A 19,089-nucleotide genomic window follows, 5' to 3' on the forward strand; every position below is an offset into this window, starting at 1 on the left:
GTGGGGCTCGAAGGTCAGGGTCTTTCCTCCCTGCCTTGATCTAGCCTGAGGTCATAGAGCTCAGAACAGGACTGGAGAAATGAAATAGGGAAGGGGCTGGACGACACAGAGTAAAGGCAGCCTGGCTCACGGCCTCCGCCTCGGCCTGTCCAGGCTTCCTTCCTCTGTGGGCCCTGGGAAAAATGCAGCCCCAACCCCATCCGTGCCAAGGAGCAGAGGAGAGCTTCCTCCTTGAAGGCCTTCCGACCTGCCATGGTGGCCCTCACCCTGGCTGCTTCCGGGGCTGACAGGCTTGTCCTGCCCCCAGGATCCAAGCCAGGATCATGGGAGCCGGGGCTGAGAGCCCAGGTGGGGGCTGGAGTCCAGGCTGCCGCTTCCTGCCCAGTGGCTTTGGGAAGGCCCCGGGCCTCCGAGTCCTCTTCTCATCCATGTGCCTGCGTTACTAGCGGCCATTCAGGCCTGTCTCTGAAATCTCCGAAGCCCACCCTCCTTGTCCACCCCTCCTCTCGTTCCTCCTTCTACCCCCCCCCCCCCCCCCCCCGTCTACCACCTGTGGGCCTTCTCTCTGCGGCTCCTGCATGGAGGTCCACTTGATCCCTGGGCTTCCAAGAAAGGCCCTACTCTTCACAGAGGTGGGGTGTCCGCTGCTGGTAGATGAGGCCATGTCTGCCCAAAGGTGTGTGTGCAGTCTGGCCCTCTCCCCTGTGTGGGTGACCCTGCTCTCCACGGGGTGAGCCTCGGCCGGGTAGACGCTTCCTGGCTGCTCCTTCACCCTTGCCCACGCCGTCCTCCATGCCCCGTTTTCCAGGCTCAGCCTCCCCCGACTCTCCCGTGTCCTGGTGCGCAGTGTCGGGACAGGGACACTCATTTCAACACTGTGCACGTGCCGCCTGGGGTCAGGGCTCTCTGTGAAGAGGTGACAGTGTCTCAGCAGAGTCTCCCACAGAGGCTGACGGCGCTCTGGGAGGCGTTGGGATGAGCGTCATCAGGAGGCGTGGGAGACCCTCACTCAGCTGAAAGCCCATGGACTTGGGGAGGGGGTGGTTGACTGGGAGGCGTGGGAGACCCTCACTCAGCTGAAAGCCCATGGACTTGGGGAGGGGGTGGTTGACTGGGAGAGGTGGGCGTTGCGTAACCTCCCTGTCTTTCTGAATTTGACTCAGCCACATGTTCTCGCATCCCCTCCCAGCTGCTACTGGCGGCAGTCCCTGCTGGAGCTGGAAGCCAAATATTGACGTGGCGTGTCCTCAGGAGGGCCCACTGTGGCAGCCCTCACAGGTGTTCTCATAGCTGTCGCCGGAATCATAAAACAGCACTTGAACACCATCAGGTGGTGGGCGATTTCCCTTTGAGGGCATTGGCGGTTTAATGTGGCCTGTGAGACTGCACTTGGCTTTACCACTTGGTGTTGTTGATTCAGAATCTGAGGTTTGCCTCAGTCAGAATTGGCTGCCTGTGGCTGAGCTGAAGTCACCTGTAGCATAGACTGCCTGGTGCACCCTTGTCAGTCTGTCTGCCAGTGGTCTGTCCCCTCCCTCATCTTCCCTCAGGGGGCGGCCTTCCCTTGCCCTTGGCCTCTCGGGCACAGCGTCTTCCACGCTGGCCAGCATGGCCCGGGCAAGGGCAAGGACCTGGGCATGGCCACTGCCCACACCACAGCTCCTTGCCTCTCTTGGTGGGAACCAGCAGCTTGCGCCCTCAGGTTGGAGTTGACACACAGGAGTGGGGCACCTGCAGGCTCTCACCATGGGCAAAGCCCTTCTGAGGAGGCAGAGGTGTCCGGGAGACGGGAAGTGAGCCCCGTGAGCCGAGCTGGCAGACGGTCTGAGGGGAGGCCTTCCATGGGGCCGGGGCCTCTGTGGCTTAGCAGAGGCAGTCCAGGCACTGTGCTGAGGCGTGTTAGAGTCTGCTGTGAGCCACGAGAGCTGGGTGTGGAGCTGAAGTACAGGGCCTGGCCCTGGCGGGGCCGAGGTGCAAGGTGGGCACTCCGGCAGAGCAGGAAATCACCAGAGTGCTCTGGTTATCTTCACAGGATTGAGTGTGTGAGATGTAAAGAATTAAACCTTGTAGGCTGCCAGGCACTGGTGGCTCACACCTGTAATCCTAGCTACTCAGGAGGCTGAGATGGAGGATTGAGGTTCAAAACCAACATGGGCAGCAAAGTGTGAGGCTCTGTATCTCCAGTGAGCCTGCAGAAAGGTCTGGAGTAGAGGTGTGGCTCAAGTGGTAGAGCACTAACCTTGAGTAAAGAAAGCAAAGGGATAGCACTTGTGACCTGAGTTCAATCCCCAGTGCCAGCACATACAGAGAAAAAATCCCCCTCGTGGTTTCTCTTAGCTCCAGAGACAGTCACCATCATGAGAGTCTCCTGAGACCTCAGGCAGGCTGAGGATGGCCAGTTCTGCTTAGAGGCTCAGGACACCAGCCAGTGAGTGCTGAGCCGGGACATGGCGTGAACAAGCAGGAGAGCAGGGACTGTAGGGCTTGCCTGGGCCGGTGGGGACTGGAGTCAGGTCACAGAGTGGCACCCAGAGGTCAGAGTGTGCTCAGCTGCAGCTGTGGTGCCAGCCCTGGCAGCTGCCACCTGCCTCTGGGGACAGAGATGAGGAGGGGCCAGACGCCATTCTCACCAGCCTGCGCTGGCCATGAGCCACAGCTGTCGATGCCCCATCCCTGGCTCTGTGTAGCCTCTAGATGCTTAGAGGGGCCTGTGTCCCACAAAGCCCCCACGGATTGTCCCCCGCCAGGGGGTTCCTGGGAAGGGGTGGCCACAGTGCCAAGAGCACAGCCCGTGCCGCAGTTATCATGCCAGGCCATCCAGCATGGCTCCGGACAGCGCGGGCATGGATCCCGACATGCGGCTCCGGACAGCGCGTGCATGGCAAGCAGAGCACGCACTTGTGAGGCAGTGGGCCGTGTTGGGCGTCTCCTGGGCGTCTCTGCTTATGCTGGCAGTTCAGCTCATTGGAACACGGTCCCCTGAGGGTGTGTGTGAACAAAGCAAGAGAGACCCTTCCTCAATGTGGGCTTCATTGTAAAGCACAGTTCTGTTGGCAACACGAGGTCTCGCGATGCGATGGTGACCTGTGAGGTTCCAAGTGCTGTGTGACAGTCTGCTCTTTCGCTTCCAGGCAAAGGCTGGCGTGCGCAGCCTCAGTGGGCCCCTCCGGCTGGGACTGAGCCGTGCAAGCTTCGCCTGTACAACAGCCTCACCCGGAACAAGGTGAGGTCAGACAGCACGGGGAAGGGTGAGACGCCCGGTGTCCTCACAGGCCGCTGTCATCTGTTCACTCCGTGGGCTTCAGTGCTTCAGTCGGGTTCAGGATCCTTTGATTACTTCATACACTGAGGCCTCTGCGGCGTGGAAGCAGAGCAGTGCCCTGTGACACCTCTGGGCGGCAGCCTGCCAGCTTCTGGCATGGGTCGCCTGCTGGTATTCTGGCAGTGCCAGGAGTGCTTGAGGTCATTCTCCACCATGCCAAGCGCTGGCAGGCTTTCAGGAGCATGTGTGCTTACAACAGGCCTGGCAAGCCAAGCACATCAGCCAAGGCCAGAGCCTGCCAGGAGTGTGGGAACCCAGCAGGCTTCAGAGTGCTGCGTTCTGGGGCTCACGCCTGTAATCCTAGCTCCTGAGGGGGCTGAGATCTGAGGGTTGTGGTTGAAAGCTAGCCCAGGCAGAAAAGTCTATAAGACTCGTATTGCCATTTAACTACCAAAAAGCTGTAAGTGGAGCTGTGGCTCAAGTGGTAGAGCACACTAGCCTTGAGCAAAAAAGCTCAGGGAAAGTACCTGGGTCCTGAGTTCTAGCCCCACAACTGACAAAAAAGAAAAAAGTCAACCTGGGCAGGACAGGCTGTGAAACTCTTATCTCAGGTTAACCAGCAAAAAGCCAGATGTGAAGCTGTTGGTCAAGTGGTAGTGGAAGAGTGTGAGCTTTGAGTGAAAAAAGCTGAAGGACAGCACTGAAGCACTAAGTTCAAACCACAGTACCAGCACACACACGTGCATGCGCATGCACACACACACACACACAAAAAAAAAAACAAAGGTCCTTGTTGGATCTGTGTATGAAGATGAGCCCACGTGATGTTTGTGCCCCTTCTGGTGCCCCTGTGCAGTTGCTTGAGTTTCTCCTGACACCATTTTGTTTCAAACAAGGATGTGTTTATACCTCAAGCTGGGAAGAAGGTGACGTGGTACTGCTGTGGACCAACCGTGTATGACGCATCGCACATGGGACACGCCAGGTGGGTCTGCTACCACGCACTCACTGTGGGAAGATGCCGAGACTCCTGTGGCCACAGCCGTCCCCGGGGACCAGGGCCAGGCTTGTACTTACCATGGGGCTCCTCATCATCCCCTTCCAGCTTTGGAGTTGTCATCTGCCACACCAGGTGTGCAGGTCATCTGTGCCCCCTCACGCTCACCTGTGACACTCAGACCCCAGCCCGGGTCGTCTGTGCCCCAGTGGATAGCCATTATAGAGCAGCGGCCTTCAGTCAAGCTGAGCATTGGTGACCCACACCTGTAATCGCAGCCAGCCTCGGCAGGAAAGTCCCTAAGACTCTATCTTCAGTTAGCCACCAAAAAGCTGGAAATGGGGGTGGGAGGCCTGGCTCAGTAATGAGCCAATGAGTAAAGTGTCAGGTACCAAGTTCAAATGACACAAAACCAGGAAAAGAAAAATACTAGAAATGGAACCGTGGCTCAAGTGGTAGAGCACTAGCCTTGAGCGAAAAAACTTTATGACAGTGCTCAGGCCTTGAGTTCAAGCTCTAGTACTGACACACACATACACACACACTCCTTTCACTCATACAGGTTGAGTTTTCCCGGTCAGGTATGCTTGGGGTAGAGGTGCTGCAGATTTCTTCAATTTGGGGTATTTGCATTTGCCTAATAAGATGGCTCAAGGGATGGGACCCGTCTAAGCACAAAACTCATTTGTCTTCTCAACTCTGAATACACACACCATGAAGACAGTTTATTTTTTATTTTTATTTTTTTTTATTTTTTAATTTTATTTATTTAATTTATTTTTGGCCAGTCCTGGGCCTTGGACTCAGGGCCTGAGCACTGTCCCTGGCTTCCTTTTGCTCAAGGCTAGCACTCTGCCACTTGAGCCACAGCGCCCCTTCTGGCCATTTTCTGTATATGTGGTGCTGGGGAATCGAACCCAGGGCCTCATGTATACAAGGCAAGCTCTCTTGCCACTAGGCCATATCCCCAGCCCTGAAGACAGTTTAGACAGTATTTTTAACAATTTTGTGCATGCAGCCACGTTTTGTGTTTTCTGCTTGTGGGCTCTTCCTGGTTTGGGGTGCTCAGCCTGTGGGTGCCTCTTGTGGGCAGCGTGCAGCTGGCAATGCATGTTTCCTTCTGCTCTAGGTCCTACATCTCTTTCGATATCTTGAGAAGAGTGTTGAAGGACTACTTCCATTATGATGTCTTTTACTGCATGAACATCACAGACATTGACGATAAGGTAAGGGGGGGGCCCCACATCCTCATGGCACCCGTTACTCAGGAGACTGAGATATGACGATCGCAGTTCACAGTCAGCCTGGGCAGCAAAGTCCATGAGACTCTCACCTACAATTAACAAGCAAAAGGTGGAAGTAGAATTTGGCTCAAGTGGTAGAACACAAGCCTTGAGTGGAAAAGCAAAAGGACAGTGCCAAGACCCTTAGTTCAAGCCCTAGTACTGGCACCACATACAAATAAAAATTAAAAAATAAGAATAATAACCTAGGCACAGTGGCTCAGACCTGTCATCCTAGCTACTCAGGAGGCTGAGGTCTGAGGATCGCAGCTCAGAGCCAGCCCAAGCAGCAAAGTCTGTGAAACTCTTACCTCCAGTTAATCCCCAGAAAACCAGAAGTGCTGCATCTGTGGCTCAGTGTGGTAGAGCGCTAGTCTTGAGCAAAGAGCTCAGGGACAGCGCCCAGGCCCTGAGCTCAAGCCCCACAACCAACCAAAAACAGACAAACAAACAAAAAATAATAGGTATTGGTGGACATGAAATGAAGGCTTTGTGGGTAATTAAGTAGGATGGCCTGAGCCGGCTTCTCTCTGACTGCCTCATCTGAGGTGCGGGAGGAGAGCTGCTCAGCTTGTGTCCGTCACTCAGGAGCCTGCACACTCAGGGGCCGGGGCCCTGGCACTCTGAAGGGCGGCTCGCTGCACAGCGCCTCTCCAGAGCCTGTCCCGAGCCCCAGACCTCAGTCCCACTTGGCAGGTGGCAGAAAGCAGGCAGTGTGGGTTCCCGGGCGACACAGTGCCGAGAGTGCTTCCATGCGGGCATGGCTGGAGCAGCGTCTCTGCCTCTGCAGATCATCAGGAGGGCCCGGCAGAACTACCTGTTCGAGCGCTACCGGGAGCAGAAGCCCGTGCCTGCCCAGCTGCTGGAGGATGTTCACAGCGCCATGGAGGTGGGCTGCAGCGGCCTCCCTCCCCCTCCCTTCCTCTCTCCTTCCTCCCTCTCTGCCTGCCTCCCTCTCTCCTTCCTCCCTCTCTGCCTGCCTCCCTCTCTCCTTCCTCCCTCTCTGCCTGCCTCGCTCTCTCCTCCGCCTCCCCAGAGGTGCTTGTGTTGGTGGGTATTTACAAACGCAGGCTTTGAGCAGGCTGTGTCAGGGCTCTCCTAGTCTCAGCGGGCGTGGCTCTGGCCCTGGCCTATGAGAAAGTCACCAGGGCAGGTGTACGGGGACGTGGTGTGGAGCAGGTGGCATTCCTGACGCTTCTGGAAACTCCAATCCATCCCGATGCCGCTAGCGCGGCTTGTGCAGGCCTCCAGAAGGCCATGCTCAGCCGAGACGCAGGTGCTACACCGGTCCTAAAATTCTATTGCCTTCACCATCCCAGAAGGTTTCCAAAGCACTAAGGAATCTGATTTAACATTTTCACTTACAGTAAGGGTTATCATCAAAAAACAGTTGTCTTTTCGTAGCATGACTAGGCAGTCATTGTATTCTTTTTAATAATGCAGGTTATCCTTAGTGGTTACAGTCATAATTACTGGGATGTGTGTGGCAGTTCACCTCTGGAAGGAGAGAGGCATGAATCTAGAGCTTGCTCACCTGGGCACTAACCGGCTGGGTACCTCTGAGGTGGAGGCAGCTGCCTGGCTTCTCAGGACTCACTGAGTGTACCACCTTCATTAATTCTGAGAACAGTCTAGAAGTTCTCCTCTCATGCCTGTGTGAGGGAAGCCGAGGGACTGAGCAGTAAGTGCCCTGCCCGGCCTCACGGGAGAAGGGACGCGTCAGGCTTCCCTGGGCTGGGAGCCAGAGGTCTCCTGACCGCTGCCAGCTGCTAGGAGCAGAGCCTGGGTGGCACGTCCCGGGGAGGCGGAAACTCGTCTGTTCTCCCTTTGGTCGGCTGCGCGGTGTGTCACCGCATTGACGTCCTCCCTTACAGCCGTTCTCAGTGAAGCTGAGCGAAACCACAGATCCGGACAAGAGGCAGATGCTGGAGCGCATCCGGCAGGCCGTGACCCTGGCCACGGAGCCGCTCAGGCAAGCCGTGCACTCCAGCCTGGCCCCCGAGGAGCTGGACAGCCGCGCCCAGGTGAGCGCCCCACCTGGACAGCCGGCACCCTGGGCCTGTGGTCAGCTTCCCAGTGCCACTGGAGAGGGACTCAGGGACCTTGTGAATCCCCCGCAGACCCCCTGCGCCAGGGCTCAGTGTGGAAGTGAGAAGAAGCCATGGGTTCCTGAGGGGCGGGGGCGGGGGCAGGGAGGTCTCTTTCTTTTGTTTGTTTGTTTTTTGTTGTTGTGTTTTGTTTTTATTTTTGCCAGTCCTGGGGCTTGGACTCAGGGCCTGAGCACTGTCCACTTGAGCCACAGCGCCACTTCCAGCTTTTTCTGTGTATGTGGTGCTGAGGAATCGACCCCAGGGCTTCATGTATACGAGGCGAGCACTCTACCACTAGGCCACATTCCCGGCACCGGAGAGGTTGTGCCCAGCTCTGTCTTTCCTATGCCTTCCCTGGCACCTTGAAGGCACAGGAGGGCCTCTGTTCATTCTGCCAGCGCCCCCTGCTGGTCACCCACAAACTCCACAGGAAAGAAGGACGGAACTGCTGCGAGAAGAATAGACACCGTTATCCAGAGACCCCCTCGGCGCTGCCGCCCCGCTGGCCGTGTCCCCTCTGTCACCCTGGCCCCTGGCCTCCGCCTGCCGCCCCCACCCTCTGCTCACCTTTTCTTCTGAGATTTTCCTCTTGTGTCCCCACACAGAGGCGTGCTTGGTTGAGCTTGTGTCTGAGCTTTGTGGAGACAGGTCCTGGGGCATGGTCTTCAGGCTGACTGTTTTAACTCCTTTTGTGTTTGTTCTTTTTATGCCAGTCCTGGGGACTGAACTCAGGCCCTGGACACTGCCCTGTAGCTTTTTTGCTGAAGGCTGGTGTTCTACCACTTGAGCCACAGCTCTACTTCCAGTTCTTTGTTTTGTTTTGTTTTGTTTTTGGCCAATCCTGAGGGCTTGGAAATCAGGCCCTGGCTTCTTTGTGCTCAAGGCTAGCACTCTGCCTCTTGAGCCACAGCGCCAATTTTGGCTTTTTCTGTTTATGTGATGCTGAGGAATCGAACCCAGGCCTTCATGCATGCTAGGCAAGCACTCTACCACTAAGCCACATTCTCAGCCCTTCCACCTCTTTTTTTTTTTTTTTGATGGTTAAGTGAGCTTAAGAGATTTATGGACTTTTCTGCCCTGGCTAGCTCTGAACTGTGATCCTCAGATCTTAGCCTCCTGAGTAAAAAAAAAGCTAAGGGAGAGGGCCCTAGTCCTGAGTTCCAGCCTCATTACTAGTACAGAAACAAAATCAAGCCAGTAGGCTCCTCTAGGAGGAAGGCAAGGCTAGTCTCCCACCTGGGGTGACTGCACTGGGAACATTCACCCCGTGGTGGGAGGCGATGTCTCCGTGGGTCACGTGACACGTCCTTCAGTTCAGGGCAAGTGTCATGAGTACCAAGCATCTTGGTGACGCCTAGGCCCAGTCTGTATGTGGCCTCTTTCTCATTCCCTAGGTGTTGCTGGAAGAGGCAAAGGATTTGCTTTCAGACTGGCTGGACTCTACAGACGGCAGTTCGGTGACTGACAATTCTATTTTCTCCAAGCTGCCCAAGTTCTGGGAAGGGGAGTTCCACAAAGACATGGAGGCCCTGAACGTAAGTGCCTCTCCTTGCTTTGTCCCCACCAAGCCCTGAGGCCCCCAGTCTCCGATTCCTGTCAGGTATAGCCAGGACACTCTGTGCCCCAACATACTCATTTTGCCACTCAGCCAAGCAGCTAAGTGAACATTAAACTTGAGCCAAGAATGTTCACGTCTGTCGTCCCCGTGCCTGGCACATATACATGTTCAGAAAAAACAAAATCGGAAATTCAGTGGAAGCTGAGTGTGGTGGTGCATACTTGTAATTCAGCACAAAGGTGGCAGAGATAGCAAGGCCCCAAGTTCAAGGTCAGTCTGAGCTGTATGGTGCAACCTGTCTGGAAAACTAATATATATATGTATATGTATATGTATATATGCACCAAGCAGGATGGAGGACTCTTGTGAGGCAAGACAAGACCTGGTATGGTCGTCGTGCATGCCTCCCCTTCCCCCTGGTAGGGAGGACAGAGAAGGCCTGAGACTCCTCTCCGACCTGCAGGCACCTTCAGGCAGCCCCTGGAGACCTCCGATGAGAAAGTGGCCCTGCGCCGGGCCGTGTCCTCCACATTCCACCCAGGGACCAAGACATGGGCCCGCGGTCTCAGACAGCTAGCAGGGCGGGGACACGGATGACCCCATGGTCCCTGTGGCTGAACCAGTGATCAGGACCGGTTGGCCTGCAGGGTCTGGATCCACAGCAGTTGCCTGTTCTGGAACCATCCGGCTTCTTGTTTGACCTGTTGATGACGTTTTCATGGCGTGCGTTCATCAGACGCCACAGCGCTCGGAAGGGAAATGGCTCAGACCCCCCTGTCACCCCCAGGTTCTCCCTCCAGACGTCTTGACCCGAGTCAGTGAGTACGTGCCCGAGATTGTGAACTTCGTCCAGAAGATTGTAGACAACGGTTATGGGTAAGAGCGAGGCTTCATGGCCTTCTGAGGGGCACTGCTCTCCCACTCCAAGTCCAGGTCCGGAAAGCAGGAGAGCTTGTGCTCCGAGCTTCCTACGGGCCAGGCAGCGGCACCTGTGCACAGGGCTATGCTCTGCACTGGCTTCTAGTCCTGCTGGGGGCAGGTGGCGTACACTTGTGACCTTAACATACTCTTTTTTTTAAATTAAATTAAATTTAATTTATTTATTAATTGAACACAAATTTTTTGACAAGGTGCAAAAAGGGTACAGTTACATAGTAGGGCAGTGTGTACATTTCTTGTGATATCTTACGCCCTGTTTTCCTATCCCTTCTCTAGGTCAGGTAGACATATACAATATACAATGTATCAAGAACATATACAGTATCCATGTGGCCACGCCCAAGAAAGTTCACCTAGGGCTTTAAATGTAATGTCAATATTAGACAGTATATCGACAATAGTCTTATATGAACGTACATACATAGCTTTTGAGCTATTGTATTCCCCTGAGAGGTCAATTTTTGACCTTTATATGTTGAGTAATTGTTTGGTTTTAGTTACATACTGTTGGGTCGCTGCCCCAATCCTGTGGGGAATACTATTTGACAAGCAGTTTTTGGTTTCACAGACTTGGTCTCTACTGTCTCTCCGTCTCCCTTTGTTAACAGTCATATATCAGGGAGATCATGCCCCTTGGTTTTCTGTGTTCTAGGCTTGTCTCGCTCAACATTATTTGTTCGAGTTCTGACCATTTCCCTGCGAATAACAATATTTCACGATTCCTAATCGCTATGTAGTATTCCATTGTGTATAAGTACCATATTTTTTTGATCCATTCGTCTGTGGAGGGGCATCTGGGTTGTTTCCATATTTTGGCTATTGTGAATTGTGCCGCGATAAACATGGAAGTACAAATGTCTTTTTGATATCTTGGAGTTTGCTGTTTAGGATAGATGCCTAGGAGTGGTATGGCCGGGTCATAGGGTAGGTCTATATTGAGCTTTTTGAGAAACCTCCATAGTGTTCTCCAAAGTGGTTGTACTAATTTGCACTCCCACCAACAATGGAGAAGGGTTCCTCTCTCCCCGCACCCCCTCCAGCATTTGTTGTTGCCTGAGTTCAGAGTATAGGCCATTCTAACTGGGGTGAGGTGGTATCTCAGGGTTGTTTTTATTTGCATTTCCTTTACTACCAGGAACATTGAACATTTCCTCATATGTTTCTTTGCCATTTTTATATCTTGTGAAGTCTCTCTTTAGCTCCTTTGCCCATTTCCTAATAGGTTTATTGGGCTTGGAGGGGCTTAGTTTTTTGAGTTCTCTGTAGATGACAGATATCAGGCCTTTGTCTGTTGCTGTGCTGGTAAATATCCTTTCCCATATGGTTGGCTGTCTTTCTGTTTTGGTGGCTATGACCTTAGCTGTGCAGAAACTTTTTAATTTGTAGTAGTCCCATTTGTCAAGTCTTTCCCGTATTTGTTGTGCCCCTGGGACTCTATTCAGGAAGTTCCTTCCTGTGCCTATAAGTTCTAGCATCTTTCCTACTCTGCCCTTCAGTAGTTTCAAGGATTCAGGTCTGATGTTGAGGTCCTTGATCCATTTTGAGTTGATCTTGGTGCATGGTGATAGGCTTGGGTCTACTTTGAGTTTTCTGCATATGGCTGCCCAGTTTTCCCAGCACCAGTAGTTGAAGAGGCTATGTTTATTCCATTGTATGTCTTTAGCTCCTTTGTCGAATATCAGCTGGCTGTAAGAGTGCGGTTTTATTTCTGGGTCTTCAATTCTAATCCACTGGTCTTCCGATCTGTTTTTATACCAACACCATGCTGTTTTTGTTATGATGGCCTTGTAGTAGAGCTTGAAGTCTGGTATGGTGATACCTCCTGCACTGCTTTTTTTTGCCTAGAATTGCATTGGCTATTCTAGGTTTTTTGCTGTTCCATATGAATTTATGGGTTGCTTTCTCTATTTCAGTGAAGAATGTAGCTGGAATCTTGATGGGGATTGCATTGAATTTGTATAACAATTTGGGCAATATGGCCATTTTCATTATATTGATTCTGCCTACCCATGAGCATGGGAGGTCTTTCCATCTCCTTGTGTCTTCTTTGATTTCCCTTATTAGATCTTTATAGTTTTCATTAAATAGGTCCGTCACGTCCTTGGTTAAGTTGATCCCTAGGTACTTTATTCTTTTTTTGGCTACTGTAAATGGAATTGTTTCCATAATTTCCTTTTCTGTTTGTCTGTTGCTGGTGTACAGAAAAGCTGCTGAGTTTTGTGGATTGATTTTGTATCCTGCTACTTTGCCAAATTGGTTTATTAGGTGTAGGAGTTTGGGGACTGAGTTTTTTGGGTCCTTCAGATATAAGATCATGTCGTCTGCGAATAGGGATAACTTGATTTCTTCCTTGCCGATGTGGATCCCTTTGATGTCCTCCTCTTGCCTTATTGCTATGGCTAGGGATTTCAGCACTATGTTGAAAAGAAGTGGGGAGAGTAGGTATCCTTGTCTTGTTCCTGAGTTTAGGGGGAATGATTTTAGTTTCTCCCCATTGAATACAATGTTAGCACTTGGTCTGTTGTATATGGCTTTTATTGTTTTGAGGAATGTTCCATCTATTCCTGTTTGCTACAGAGCTTTTAATAAGTATGGATGTTGTATTTTGTCAAAGGCTTTTGGGGCATCGACTGAGATTACAATGTGATTCTTGATTTTAGTTCTGTTGATGTGGTGAATTACATTGATTGATTTAAGGATGTTGAACCATCCTTGTGACTGTGGGATGAAGCCTACTTGGTCATGATGTATGATTTTCTTGATCAGTTTCTGGATCCTGTTAGCTAATATTTTATTGAGGAGCTTTGTGTCTGTGTTCATTAGTGATATTGGTCTGTAGTTCTCTTTTTTTGTTGGGTCTTTGCCTGGTTTGGGAATGAGTATGATATTAGCTTCGTAGAATGAGTTTGGGATTTCTCCCTCTGTTTCTATTTCATGGAAGAGTTTGAGGAGTATTGGTATTAGCTCCTCACTAAAGGTTTTGTAGAATTCGTTGGTGAATCCATCTGGGCCTGGGCTTTTCTTTCTTAACACACTCTTAACACATTAACATTTGAGGACCACAGTTCAAAGCCAGCTGGGACAGAGGATTTTTTTCCCCAGCTAATCCCCCAAGGCAAGAAGTAGAGCCTTGGCTCAAGTGATAGGATGCCAGCTTTGAGTTAAAAGGCTCAGGAACAATATTCAAGTCCTGAGTTCAAGCCTTAGCACCCATCCATATACTCGCACCTGTTCACTCCCCTCCCCCCACGCACCCTGTTGCTTGGCTGTGGTTTTGGTGCGTGAGACTCAGCTCTGGCTCCTGGGCCAGCTGCTGGAAACGTCCCGCGCGTCTCTGCAGTTAGAGTGTCTTAAGGGCCCAGAGATGGAGGCGCACCGAAGCCCAGGCATCCGGGAGGCCCCAGGCACCTGCTGTTCCCGCAGGGCCACCTTGGGGAGCCCTGGGCTGGCCTTGGGCGAGCTGCACAACTTGGACAAGGCCGGCCTACAGCAGCACCGCCCTTCCGCTGGGCAGTGGCAGAGACAGGGTCAGCGAAGGGCTCTGGGAAGCCATGACAGGGCCACCAGAGGTGGGGCACCCACTCAGCGCGGAGGACAGACCCCACAGGCCTTGCCGTCACTGGGCCACAGGAGGCTGGCAGGGTCCCCATGGGGCGCCTGCCTCCAGGGCGGACTGCCTTGTCCCTGCGCGGCCCGCACCCTGAACGGTGTGGGAACGCCCTCCGTTCCGGGGGCCCCGGCCCGTGACTCCCCCTTGCAGACATGAGGAGTCTCCACGTTCGAATCTCATCCCCTTTGGTTTCCCAGGTATGTCTCAAATGGGTCTGTCTACTTTGACACCGTCAAGTTCGCGTCCAGCGAGAAGCACTCCTATGGCAAGCTGGTGCCTGAAGCCGTTGGGGACCAGAGAGCTCTTCAGGAAGGGGAAGGTAAGGCTGCAAGCAAGCTTGCTGTTCCCCTGTCCCCTGCCTGAACCATGGTCACTGTGGGCATTGCTGTCCAGCTCTGGGGTCCACTGAGGAATGCCTAGGAGTTTTTCATACAAGACAATGGATAGCTGGGCACCGGTGGCTCACGCCTATAATCCTTGCTGCTCAGGAGGCTGAGATGTGAGGACTGCAGTTCAAAGCCAAGTTGGCAGACAAAACTGTGAAATTGCTCAGTAAAAAGCCAAAAGCACCAGCCTCGAACAAAAAGCTAAGGAGAGGGCTGGGAATGTGGCTTAGTGGTAGAGTGCTTGCCTAGCATACAGGAAGCACTGGGTTCGACTTCTTAGCACCACATAAACAGAAAAGGCCAGAGCTGGCGCTGTGGCTCAAGTGGTAGAGTGCTAGCCTTGAGCACAAAAGCCAGGGACAGCGCCTAGGCCCTGAGTTCAAGCCCCAGGACTGGCAAAAAAAAAAAAAAAAAGGCTAAAGAGCTATTGCCCTGGCCTAGAATTTAAGCCCCAGCACTTAAACTAGGGGATAAAAAAAAAATCGAGAAAGAAAATTAAAGCAAAAAGAGTTGGGGGTGTGGCTCAAGGGCTGGAGAACTTGCCTGTGGTGGGCAAGGCCCTGGGTTAAAACTGCAAGAAGAAAAAAGTCATCAAATGCAGGCAGATATTCAGGGGTGACTGTTCATAATAAGTTAAAAGCCTAGGTGTATGTTTCCTGAGAAATCACGGGTGGCTTAGGGGGACCCTGGAGCTCCCCTGTGCTGTGTGGGGTCTAACTGGGAGGTAGCTGGTTGGGGTGGAGAATCGGGGTCAGGGAGAGAACCCAGCAGTCTCTCCTGCATGTCTAATTTGTATCGAAGGGATCATCAATAAATAGCAAACCCTTGTTTCAAAATGTTCACAGTAGGGCTGGGAATGTGGCCTAGTGGTAGAGTGCTCGCCTCCTATCCATGAGGCCCTGGGTTCAGTTCCTCAGCACCACATATATAGAAAAAGCCAGAAGTGGTGTTGTGGCTCAAGAGGAGTGCTAGTGTTGGACAACAAAGCCAGGGACAGTGCCCCACCCTTGGCGTCTAGGCTTGGGGTACCAGGGCGAAGCCTTCTCTCTAGCTCCTCACCCAACAAGCTGACCCCCTCAGCGTGGAGCTGGCTGACTTGTAGGTCCTTGGGGTCCCTGGCTGTGGTCTCCATGGGGCCAAGGTGCCGTCTCTGGGACTCTAGCCACCCACACCCTGTGCACTTCATCTCAGGGCAGCGCCATAGGCCAGGCACAGCAGCCCCCCTGGACCTTTCCACCACCCCAGCATGGCGGTCCCCCGCCCCTTCCCACCCCCCGGCACGGCAGTCCCCTGGACCTTCCCCCGCCCTTCCCTACTGCGGGGTTCACTTGGCCCTGCACCTGCAGCAGGGTCCTGCCCCTGTGCTCCACCTTCTCACCTCTCCTCCTCCTCACACCTGTAGTGACTGGAGGGGCGGGGTCACCCTGCTTGCTCCCATCCCTCAGGATGTGGCCCGCGTGCCTCTCAGAGCCCCAAAGCAGACATCCGTGCAGGCCCCGCGTGAGCCAGGGGCCCCGAGCCGTGCCCCAGCCGTGGGATGGCACGTGGTGGGGCTTTGGTACAGAGCACGTGGTCTGCTTTAGCAGCATGGAGGGCCATGGCTGCAGCCTGGGCTGGTGGGCCGGAAGGAGTGTGGCCCCAACCCGGGGCCTGCCAGTGAGCACCCGCGCCTGCTGTAGCCAACTTGATACTGTTTGCACCAGATGAGTAACCTAGCAACCAGGATCAGCCACCGGCACCCCGAGTGGCCCTGAAGCGAGGTGCCTACCGGCCACCAAGTAACCCCACTGGCTTCCTTCCCTGTCCCCAGGGGACCTGAGCATCTCTGCAGACCGCCTGGGCGAGAAGTGCTCTCCCAACGACTTCGCCCTCTGGAAGGCCTCCAAGCCCGGGGAGCCGTCCTGGCCGTGCCCCTGGGGGAAGGTGAGTGGGTGGTGGGGAGGGGGGAGAACGCCAGGCCTGGTCCCGAGAGGCAGGGAAGCGGTGACCCACCCCAGTCCTCAACTTTCCCCAGAAGCCCGCTGCAGTGAAGAGCCGGGGCCTGGAGGGGCTCAGCCAGTCAGCAGGGCCCCTTCTCTCTCTAGGGCCGGCCGGGATGGCACATCGAGTGCTCTGCCATGGCGGGCACGCTTCTGGGCGCCTCGATGGATATCCACGGAGGGGGATTCGACCTCCGCTTCCCTCACCACGACAACGAGCTGGCCCAGTCGGAGGTAGGCAAAGCAGCAGGTGCCTTGCTAGATAGGCAGCATGGCGTCCCTACTGCTGGCTGCTGGCACCGCCTCCACGAGGGCTCTCTCAGTAGCACTGTGTCCTCTCCACGGTGTAGGGGTAGTTTGGGCCCTGGGCCTCTAGTCTGAGTTCCATGCTCATAGCCTAGCCTTGACACGCAGGCTCAGATTCGAACCCGTTGTGTTACCTGCTGGCAGGTAACCCGGCGTGGTCCCTAGGAGAGGTGGCAGCCACCACGTGGACGGTGCCAGATGACACGGGCGAGGCGACTGCATCCAGTGTCCAGCACCGTCGGGCAGGCGAGGAGGCCCCTGGCCCTGCGGCCGAGCCTTCCTCCTGTCTCTCTGTACGCAGGCCTACTTTGAAAACGACTGCTGGGTCAGGTACTTCCTGCACACTGGCCACTTGACAATCGCAGGCTGCAAGATGTCCAAGTCACTAAAAAACTTCATCACCATTAAAGATGCCTTGAAGAAGTACTCGGGTAAGCAGGCCTTCTCCCGGGACCCCTGCGCGCAGGCCTGCGGGAGGGGGAGCGGCACCCGCTCAGGGCCTCAGCGCCTCCTGGTGTGTTCCATCCCCAGCACGGCAGTTGCGGCTGGCATTCCTCATGCACGCGTGGAAAGACACGCTGGATTATTCGAACAATACCATGGAGTCTGCGCTCCAGTATGAGAAGTTCCTGAATGTAAGTTCTCTGCTCCTGCCAAGACTGTGGGTTCTGTGGTTGCTTGTTCTTCTGACTGGCCCAGGGATGTGTAAGAAGATGCCTGTCAGGCCCAGGTGGGGAGTAGGTGGGTTGGGGCCACTTCCCGAAACATCCGAGAGTTTACAGAGTTGATGGAGGCCGAGTTCACACGTGGGACTGCGTTGGGCGCCAAAATGTTGGGGTTGTTACATTTGCCGGGCTTAGCTCTATCCCTCCCCAACACGTGGGAAAGGGTCCTGGGCTTACCTATCTATTCGGCGGGGGATGCATACCCACTCTCTCACGCCCCCTCCGGCCGGTAGGGTGATGGACGCGGGAGTGGGGTCCCGGGTTTAGCCTCGGGTCGCGTGTGGGTGCGAGACCTCCATACTCGCCAGCCCAAGGAAGACACGAGCGCGTGAGATCGCGGAGAAAACCTCTAGGGCTTCTGTTTATTCAAATGAGGAGCCCCCCAGATAGACCCCCGAGGGCATCACAAGAGAGGGATTGCAGATTGATCACAGAGGGCTGTCCATCAAGTGATGTCAGGGGACCTCCTTTGGGGGGGCGGAGGCCCAGCCCCCAAGGATTGGGTTTCTGGGATGTCCTCTATTACACACGTGCTGCCCCAGGAGTAGGGCCTTCTCTTCCTGCCAGAGGAGGAAGGGGAGGGACAGGTCAAGGTCAGCAGTGGCCCCTTAAAGGCACAGCTGACCCCAACAATTTTAACCTGGGATTCCTGCCCACTGAGTGCCTTTCAGGCTCCAACAGAACATACTTCGCCCCAACAATGGCCAGCTTACGCTGCGTGCCTGTGTTGTTTTTGGTTTGTCAAGTCTTGTCATAAGTGGAATCTGAAGCCAGGTGTCAGTGGCTCACACCTGTAACCCTAGCTACTCAGGAGGCTGAGATCTGAAAACTGCAGTTCGAAGCCAGCCCGGACAGGAAAGTCCATGAGACTCTTATCTCCAATTAACCACTAGAAAACCAGAAGTGGTGCTGTGGCTTAAAGTGGTACAGCACCAACTTTGAGCAAGAAAGCTCAGGAACAGCACCCCGGCTCTGAGTTCAAGCCCCACAGCTGACCAAAAAAAGTAAAATCTGGAAAGCAGGTGCCAGTTGCTCACGCCTGTAATCACCAGCTACTCAGGGACTGATGATCACAGTTCAAAGCCAGCCTGGACAGAAAAGTCTGAGACTCTGCCTCCAAAAAGCCAGAAGTGGTGCTGTGGCTCGAGTGGTAGAGTGCTCTCCTTGCTCATGGACTGTGCCCTGGGTTTAAGCCCAAGACTGGCAAAAAAAGAAAATGCTTCGAAGGAACACCCAGCCCCTGATTTCAAGTCCTGGTACTTGCACACACATAAGAATTACATTAGGAGGATGTCAGAAACTTCCAGATGGAAAGGTTGCGTAGATGTTCATCAGTGATTTTCCCCCGTCTCCAGGAGTTTTTCCTGAATGTGAAAGATGTGCTTCGCACTCCGGTCGATATCACTGGCCACTTTGAAAAGTGGGAAGAGGAGGAGGCAGAGCTGAATAAGAGGTAAGGGGCAGCCTTCGTGCGGGGTCTGCGGTGTGTGCGTGTGTCGGCCAAGGAGCCCCGGGTGGCGGGGAACTGCGGCCGGCCTCACTCGGGACTTTCAGCACCTGTGGGCTGTGGAAGTTGGTGGGGAATCTCTGCAGTGTGGAGTCACGTCTGACCACTCCTGTCCCCTCCTCGTGGCTCAGCTTCTACGACAAGAAGACAGCAGTTCACGAAGCCCTCTGCGACAACGTGGACACTCGTACTGTGCTCGAAGAAATGCGTGCCCTGGTCAGTCAGTGTAACCTCTACATGGCCGCTCGCAAGGCGGCACGGAGGAGGCCCAACCGGGCTCTGCTGGGGAACATCGCCCTGTACCTCACGCACATGCTCAAGGTGAGCCGGCTCGCCCTTCCTCAGTCAAGGCGTTGGGCCATTGCTTTGCCCTCGTTTCTCTCTGCTCCCGTCCTGGAGTTTGGAGAGCAAAGCCAGCAGGAAGGCCTTGGCTTCGGCCGCACCACA

The 19,089-nt window shown here is 54.1% G+C and overlaps 1 protein-coding gene across 2 annotated transcripts in view; it reads left to right on the plus strand.

Moving 5' to 3' along the window:
- Cars1 (cysteinyl-tRNA synthetase 1) overlaps nt 1-19,089 on the plus strand; it is a 36,802-nt gene that overhangs the window by 8,950 nt on the left and 8,763 nt on the right. For both annotated transcript variants that reach the window (XM_048361027.1, XM_048361025.1), the window contains 14 exons: nt 3,132-3,223; nt 4,159-4,247; nt 5,389-5,485; nt 6,333-6,431; nt 7,417-7,566; nt 9,027-9,167; nt 9,978-10,066; nt 13,937-14,058; nt 15,936-16,048; nt 16,210-16,338; nt 16,712-16,841; nt 16,942-17,045; nt 18,491-18,588; nt 18,774-18,963. In XM_048361027.1, the coding sequence (XP_048216984.1) occupies nt 3,132-3,223; nt 4,159-4,247; nt 5,389-5,485; nt 6,333-6,431; nt 7,417-7,566; nt 9,027-9,167; nt 9,978-10,066; nt 13,937-14,058; nt 15,936-16,048; nt 16,210-16,338; nt 16,712-16,841; nt 16,942-17,045; nt 18,491-18,588; nt 18,774-18,963 (1,643 nt within the window). The remainder of the gene's footprint in view (nt 1-3,131; nt 3,224-4,158; nt 4,248-5,388; nt 5,486-6,332; nt 6,432-7,416; nt 7,567-9,026; nt 9,168-9,977; nt 10,067-13,936; nt 14,059-15,935; nt 16,049-16,209; nt 16,339-16,711; nt 16,842-16,941; nt 17,046-18,490; nt 18,589-18,773; nt 18,964-19,089) is intronic.

The sequence above is a fragment of the Perognathus longimembris genome, chromosome 13 (assembly GCF_023159225.1).
Source record: "Perognathus longimembris pacificus isolate PPM17 chromosome 13, ASM2315922v1, whole genome shotgun sequence".
Lineage (NCBI taxonomy): Eukaryota > Metazoa > Chordata > Mammalia > Rodentia > Heteromyidae > Perognathus > Perognathus longimembris.